Source organism: Drosophila persimilis, unplaced genomic scaffold (genome assembly GCF_003286085.1).
Source record: "Drosophila persimilis strain 14011-0111.01,24,50 unplaced genomic scaffold, DperRS2 tig00003933-arrow-pilon, whole genome shotgun sequence".
In the NCBI taxonomy this organism is placed as follows: Eukaryota; Metazoa; Arthropoda; class Insecta; order Diptera; family Drosophilidae; genus Drosophila; species Drosophila persimilis.
In genome coordinates, this window is record NW_020825706.1 from 4,928,306 (window position 1) to 4,936,609 (window position 8,304).

Below are 8,304 nucleotides of genomic sequence, written 5' to 3' on the forward strand. Positions count from 1 at the left end.
CAAAAATGATCCGATCTGATTCAGATTCAGCAACCGCATAGATATGGTCGTTATCTATAATTCTGCGTTATTAGTTTTCTCGAATGTGCAATATTGTGGATGCAACAGATTTTCGTCCTTTGTGGGGGCGGAAGGGAGTGGGGCGACATTTTGAGATATACGCTTTATAGTGAGATCTAACAGGAGTGCGGATACTAAATTTGGTTACTCTAGCCTTAATAGTCTCTGAGATTTGTGAAATTTGTGTGGCGAAATTTTGAAAGAAACTCGTCTCGGTCCGATATATTAGGAGTGTGGATACCAAATTTGGTTGCTCTAGCTTTTATAGTCTCTGAGATCTAGGCGCTAATGTTTTACTTTAAGCAAAGCCGGCTATGCTAAGTGTGTGTTAGAGAGAGACAGGGCGAGAAAAAATTAAATTGTTTTCTTGATGCTGGCTATAATAATAATACGATCCAATTCAGATTCTGCAGTCTAAAAGATGTGGTCATTCTCTGCGATACTGCGTTTTTGATTTTCTCGTATCTTTAAAAATGTGGTTACCACAGATTTTCGTCCTTTGTGGGGGCGGAAGTGGGCGGGGCGAAGTTTTGTAATATTTTTGTAGCAGTGACATATCACAGAATTCTTGATCCAAAATATCGTTGCTCTACCTTTTAAAGTCTTTGAGCACTAGGCGCTGAAGGGGACGGACAGACGGACGGACGAACAGACGGACAGACAGACATGGCTCAATCGACTCGGCTATTGATGCTGATCAAGAATATATATACTTTATGGGGTCGGAAACGATTCCTTCTGGACGTTACACACATCCACTTTTACCACAAATCTAATATACCCCAATACTCATTTTGAGTATCGGGTAAAAAAGACACTTGGTGGCGAGGCGCGGCAAATATGCACTTTCCAGTTTTCTCGGCGCACGGCTATTAATTTAGCCCGATTTTTGCGAAGCGCACACCGCGTGGGATTTTCACAGTTCCGTTTTATTCGGTTTCTGTTTGTCTTTCTGAGAAGTTATTTGGTTTTTTTTCTTTGGGGTTTTCTTTGGGGTGCTTACACGTGGTCGATTTAGATATATATTTGCTACCGACGCGGAGATAATTACCGGCGGCACAGATTCAAATTTTCAAAAGAGAACGCTCTGGTGCTTTGCACTGCTTAAATAAGAGCTTACCGATCTTAATGCTCGGCTTCGAAAGCTCCGTTGCGATGCGCTGCACAGCACTTACGGAAGCTTAGCTCGGCTGTTCCCTACCTAGAGCTTGCCTGCACCCACCCCAACTATGCTATGCCATGCACCGATAATTGGCCCAAGGTTATTGCATGCGATATACCCGATATGCAACCGTTACACATTTCCGAACACATCCATTTGCTTCTCTCTGTTCCGAGGCTTGAGGCCAATCTGTTTGCCCATTCGTGTGATACATTTTGCTACACCTGTTACAAACACCTCCATGAGCACACACCAAAGTTCGAGGCAGGATGAGTAAGAGCCCCGATGCGTTTGCATAAGAAAAGCTCTGAGCAAGAGCATTCTTGCATTCTTCTTGAACATTCACAAATTTCACACAAAAATGCCATAGGAATTGCACACAGAAATGCCAATCGATCTATTTATACTCAATATATTTACTCGTATTTACACAAGGAGCGGTTCAGGAATGTTTGTCAGTACTCGTACTCGTACTCGTATCGAAAGTGTCTAAGCAACAATTTGGCATTATCCACCATAGCCTTAGCCTGCTTCCGATACGCTCCGATGGCGTGGAGAAAAATCCAATTTTCACAGCTATTTGTTTGCCCGACCCCGACTACCCCGACTATTTTATTCAATGTAGCCCCTTTTAGGTCACTCATTCATAGACACTCGTTGCAGTGATTATCCAAAAGGTCTCCTCCGCGCCGTCGGTGATCTCCTCACGCGGGCTGAATTTTGTTTTGATGAGTCGGTGTGAATCGAAGGATCATTAGCCCCATTCTTTTCATCCAACTTATCGTTAATTTCCTTCCTGTTTTGCTGCTCAAAAAACAATTCGATTCAGCAGCGATCAAACAAAAAAAAAAAATTTAAAAAAAAAATAAAAAAACAGGTCAGCCAGCAACATATCTAATTTGACATGTACTACATGAAACATGGACTAATAGGCACAGTAATCTTGTTTGCGATAGCAGAGCACTTTGGCGGTCAAAGAGGTTACTTTTCAGCCCACCAGTCCACCGAGACACCACCCCACCAGACCCATTGAACGCCTTGGGCCGCATTACAAATATTTTTGAGTACATTTATGTGTAGATCAAAGTGCATTCTATTAAATTAAACTATTCATGGGTGCCTACTATGCCGTTTTTCTCTGTGTGTATCCTCTGTTTTTAAATTTGTAATTTTCAGGGAACCAGCGTGGCCTTGGAAAACTCGTAACCTTGTGCTCGTACTTTACACCAGAGTATCAGTTCACTCTGCAACAACAGGCAATCAGAATTGTTGAATAAAGCACGCACACATACTGTAAAGCCAGGCCGAGGCTGCTGGCCGAAATACCCTTCAGAATGTCGAATGCCAACCCCAATGTCAACAACAACGAGCAGCCCCCAGCCGCCAAGAGGCAGCGATTGTCAGATGTTGCAAGTAAAGATGAAAGTACTTTGAATGAGATTTCGACTACTATGGACAGCAGTGAGGGTGAGGTCGGCGGGTCCTCGGGTGGTGGCGTATCCGATCTTCGTGAGCGACTGCATAACATACTGGTGTGCGTTGTGTGCCGCGAGGTTCCACAACTACACGACTTCTTTCAGTGCAGCCATGGGCATATCATGTGTGAGGACTGCAAGACCGCCGTTCTGGCTGTTGCCATCTTCAATAAAACGCGTGCCTGCTGCCCCAGTTGTCGATCGCTCATTAGAAACTACGATCAGGAGCAGAATCTAGTGGTGCGCCAGACTCTCTGGGAGCTACCCATCAGCTGCCCCAGCTGCAATGACCAGTTCTCAGATAGGAAAGATCTCTCCAGACACTTGGAGTTCGTTTGTGAGGGGCGTGTGGTTTGCTGCAAGTACCACTGCCTGGGCTGTTCTTGGAAGGGCCCCTACAAGGACAGCGTCTCACATGATTCCGACTGTAGGTTTCCCCAGAAGCAGGGAAAGGAGATCCTAGATATTCTGCGGCATGTCGAGGACAGGGAGCTTGAGGCCCAAAAGCCCGTGTTGCAGCTCCATCGGGTGCTGAGTGCTAGCCGGGTGGAATTTTTCACCTTGAGAATGAAGTGGATACACCGCTCAGAGGGTTTACATCCACGGACCCTCGAGTCTGAGGTAAGGTTTTGGAGAACCAGAACTCGTCTGCAGCATACCTCTGATGATCTCTTATCCCGATTCCCACAGACGATTCGTGCCTTTGAGGAGTATTGGGTGCTGCGTCTACGTCTGAAAAGAGCTGGGGAAAAAATCACCGTCAGCGGCCAGCTATTGCTTTCGACTACCCCACGAGTGTCCCTCATGGTCGACCATTTGATCCAGATGCCGCAGAGTGTCTGCAGCGCCAAGCAGCTGCACGACATCCGCCCGCGTATCTACCGCCATATTTTCGATTCAACCGGCAAGTGCGCAAACCGCCAGGAGCTTCCCTTGGCGGGACCTCAGGCCCTGTACCGGCTATTTGCCATGACCCGGATCCAGCTCCGTTTGTGGATGTTTTTGCATTATTGAGCTGACGCTAAAAACCTTTAAATTGTAGTTTAAACCTTTATTGGGCACAACATCTTTTGATTTGATTTTTAAATTCGTTGCTTTAGAGCTGCATTTTTAGGGTTTGGGCGCCTTCTGGATCTGCTCGTTCACAGCAAGACCTTCTTCAGCAGCAGCCTTGACCTTATCATGGAAGTCGTGCAGAAGCAATCGAGTAAATTAGGCATACGTTTTTGTCTGGTCTGTTAAGGACGGCTAGTGTCGGCTATCCTCGTTGAAAAAGTCCTTGACCTTTGCCAGCAGGTCGTTGAGCTGAGCCTCAACTGGCTTGGTGGGCTCCTCACGAGGCACGCGAGCACACATGCACACCTGAAAGCAGAGTTACAGTAAAATCACAATCAGTCACTGTTCCTTTTCGACCACTTCTATCTCCACTTACGGCGAACAGGGCGAACAGGAAGAAGATCAAAGCAATCTTGGCTATTTTTGGTTTTTAGTTTGTTTTACTGGTGCTGCTCTTTACTGAAGAACGTTGACTTGAGTACTCAAAGCGACAGCTCGTTTTGCGTCGGAGCCGAGATGAAACCGAGAGCCGGTCTTATCACCGGCGCCACTATCAAGGTCAAGTTTTTAGAAGCGTACGTCCCGGTCCGCTCAGATAAGAGAGTGGAGTGAAGTAGAGTGCTCAAAGTAGAGTTATAGACTATGTAGCATACTATGTGGGCATGGAGGACATTTTACTACCCATTTAGAGCTCTGGCAAATGGTCGAGATAAGAATTTATATTAAAAAAAATCGCGTACGAGTAGGGAAAGGATACTAGGAAACGGGATACAGGGGGTCAAAGGGACAGATCAGCATGGATACGTAAACGAAGAAGATCACCGGTCAGATCTTTGTCGGCTGCGGTATCGCTCATTGGCGAGAACGCTCACCCTACCATGATCCTTCAGGGCCACCTATTAACAGTCAGGATCCCTTCAAATAAGCCTGCTATTCGATATTGTCTTACATTTATTGAGTATTACTATACAGCATATACTGGGGAAGGAATATCATAAGGGCGAGGTAGGGTATAATGATCTTAAATCTATAAAACTGATTAGTAGTAGGTATATATAAATGCATGTATAAAACCGTGATCATGGTTGAAGACCAACGAATAGTTACCGCACATTCATCCTTTTCAGATGGGGGTTAAACCGGTGGTACGGGCACGTGGCCAATAAAGGTGTCCGGGAATAACCAATCCGTAACTTCTAAACCAGCGTTTCAATACGTAGATACTAGTGGTGCTAATCCCACCCGGAAAGAACAGAAATTTTTCAACGGGTCTCTGTAGCTGGGTGGATTACCTCAACAGAATTACACCACTGATCGAAAAATTTTACTGAACTGTGGGCGTTCGTTTTCCAAATGGTCGAACGGCTGCCCCAGTATTGACGATATATAACTGGCGCGTCCACTCAAATTAAATCATCACTTTGAGCCGCACTTGGCACTTGCACTAGGCTGTGACTTTGGCTTGACCTTGGTTTAGAGAACTGGGTCAGCTCTACAAGAATTCTTTTTCCACGGCCGGTCACTCTGACGGTCACGAGGAGAGAAAGAAAGAGGCTGGGACTACTAAAAACAGCAACCCACGTTTTCCCACACTTTCTATGGTCTTCTTCTGTTATACAGGATCCAGACACAGCAATATTTAATAAAATATAGTGCACGGCAGAAAAATTGCATATCAAAGCGTTTGCCGCTTGGTCGCAAAACAGCTGTTGATAAGCTTTATCAAAGCTCACAAGATCTTCAACTCGAATTTTTTACGGCCTAGTTTTAGGCTGTAATTTTTGGAGTTAGCCGTGGATAATTAAAATACGAGGGGGAACGTTGTGAGTTGCTGCGGACACCGCAACTCTACAGTTATACCCGATACTAAGTCAGTATGGCTCTCCTCCGGCAGACGCCGCTAATATTAAACGACACGACAAAGAGTGCGTGCGAGAGAGACAGAAAATCAGTCTGAGCGTGACATCACGCGCTGCGTAGCCACTGCAAATTGATTTGTTTCCTTTGGTCGTTATCTATGATTCTGCGTTTTTAGTTTTCTCAAATCTGCAATATTGTGGATGCAACAGATTTTCGTCCTTTGTGTAGGCGGAAGGGGGTGGGGCGAAATTTTGAGATATACGTTTTATAGTGAGATCTAACAGGAGTACGGACACTAAATTTGGTTACTCTAGCCTTAAAACTCTCTGAGATTTGTGAATATCCCCAGATTTGCATCCTTTGCGGGGGCGGAAGGGGGTGTGGCGAAATTTTGAAACAAACTCGTCTCGGTCTGATATATTAGGAGTGTGGATACCAAATTTGGTACAGGGCGAGAAAAAATGAAATTGTTTTCTTGATGGTGGCTATAATAATAACACGATCCAATTCAGATTCTGCAGTCTAAAAGATATGGTCATTCTCTACGATTCTGCGTTTTTGGTTTTCTCGTATCGTCGAAATTGTGGATGCCACAGATTTTCGCCCTTTGTGGGGGCGGAAGTGGGCGGGGCAAAGTTTTGAAATATTTTTGGAGCAGTGACATATCACAGAAGTCTGGATCCAAAACATCGTTGCTCTAGCTCTTATAGTCTTTGAGCATTAGGCGCTGAAGGGGACGGACAGACGGAGAGACGGACGGACGGACAGACAGACAGGGCTCAATCGACTCGGCTATTGATGCTGATCAAGAATATATATACTTTATAGGGTCGGAAACGATTCCTTCTGGACGTTACACACATCCACTTTTACCACAAATCTAATATACCCCAATACTCATTTTGAGTATCGGGTATAAAAAATCGCGTACGAGTAGGGAAAGGATACTAGGAAACGGGATACAGGGGGTCAAAGGGACAGATCAGCATGGATACGTAAACGAAGAAGATCACCGGTCAGATCTTTGTCGGCTGCGGTATCGCTCATTGGCGAGAACGCCCACCCTACCATGATCCTTCAGGGCCACCTATTAACAGTCAGGATCCCTTCAAATAAGCCTGCTATTCGATATTGTCTTACATTTATTGAGTATTACTATACAGCCAGCATATACTGGGGAAGGAATATCATAAGGGCGAGGTAGGGTATAATGATCTTAAATCTATAAAACTGATTAGTAGTAGGTATATATAAATGCATGTATAAAACCGTGATCATGGTTGAAGACCAACGAATAGTTACCGCACATTCATTCTTTTCAGATGGGGGTTAAACCGGTGGTACGGGCACGTTTCCAATAGAGGTGTCCGGGAATAACCAATCCGTAACTTCTAAACCAGCGTTTCAATACGTAGATACTAGTGGTGCTAATCCCACCCGGAAAGAACAGAAATTTTTCAACGGGTCTCTGTAGCTGGGTGGATAATTACCTCAACAGAATTACACCACTGATCGAAAAATTTTACTGAACTGTGGGCGTTCGTTTTCCAAATCGTCGAACGGCTGCCCCAGTATTGACGATATATAACTGGCGCGTCCACTCAAATTAAATCATCACTTTGAGCCGCACTTGGCACTTGCACTAGGCTGTGACTTTGGCTTGACCTTGGTTTAGAGAACTGGGTCAGCTCTACAAGAATTCTTTTTCCACGGCCGGTCACTCTGACGGTCACGAGGAGAGAAAGAAAGAGGCTGGGACTACTAAAAACAGCAACCCACGTTTTCCCACACTTTCTATGGACTTCTCCTGTTATACAGGATCCAGACACAGCAATATTTAATAAAATATAGTACACGGCAGAAAAATTGCATATCAAAGCGTTGCCGCTTGGTCGCAAAACAGCTGTTGATAAGTGTTCGGAGCAGAACCCAGCTGCTTACCAAATAGCACCTAATTCTTGGCCCTCAGCCGCTTATTTTGTTTGTTACTTATGTCTATGTCACTCATTTGTTTGTTAAAGCTTTGCGCTCTCTGCCAGCTCGCTCTTCGCTATCTCCGCTTTGCGTCTGCCTACCGACGTCGGCCGAGCGAAGCTGCGCTTAGCGATCGGAGCGGCAATGTAAAGAGCAGGCAAGCCACACTTGCAATTTGGATGTCACGCATTAAAGAACATATCGCAATTTTATTTCTGCGCCGAGTTTTATTTAATTGAAATAATTAGTCGGCCGATTGGGGATAAAAAACATTATCTCCACATAAAATTTGGTGACCTCGACGTGATCTCTGAGTTGCAGTGTCAATTAATTATCATTCGCGATCGACATTCGTTAGCCTTAACAAATTTTCGGCGGTTAAGCACAATTCGGTGCTAAAACATACTTACATACACGCATTGCTGGCTATTAATTTCTCTGTCGCGACAATTCGGTCAGTGCAGTGCAGCGAACTCACTAATACACACAAGCTGAGTACAAAGCGGAATCGGACAGCTCGCACAGCCGCACAGCTAAAGGCATTAGCTGTAATCCCTTTGCTTTCGGTTCGCACGTTTATACGTATACAGGGTGTCTTTTTCGGTCGTGCTGAGTGACTCTTTTAAAACCTCAACATGGCAGCACCTGAGCCTACCAATGTCGCGAACGCAGCAATGCCGAGTGATGTAGATTTCTACAAGCACAAGGCCGAGTCCG

At 45.1% G+C, this 8,304-nt stretch overlaps 1 protein-coding gene across 1 annotated transcript; it reads left to right on the forward strand.

The window, feature by feature from the left end:
- Window positions 1-2,451: 2,451 nt before the first annotated feature.
- On the forward strand, window positions 2,452-3,711 carry LOC113567260 (cysteine and histidine-rich protein 1 homolog). Its single transcript, XM_026994523.1, has 2 exons — window positions 2,452-3,318; window positions 3,388-3,711. Exons 1-2 carry the CDS (start codon window positions 2,557-2,559, stop codon window positions 3,709-3,711), a joined length of 1,086 nt encoding a protein of 361 aa, XP_026850324.1. The 5' UTR covers window positions 2,452-2,556.
- Window positions 3,712-8,304: the final 4,593 nt, after the last annotated feature.

What these genes read in the sequence shown, in the direction of transcription:
- LOC113567260 (XM_026994523.1), top strand. Translation starts at nt 2,557, where the DNA reads ATGTCGAATGCCAACCCCAATGTCAACAACAACGAGCAGCCCCCAGCC. An exon ending in CACGGACCCTCGAGTCTGAG is followed by an intron (nt 3,319 to 3,387) that starts GTAAGGTTTTGG and finishes CGATTCCCACAG; the next exon opens with ACGATTCGTGCCTTTGAGGA.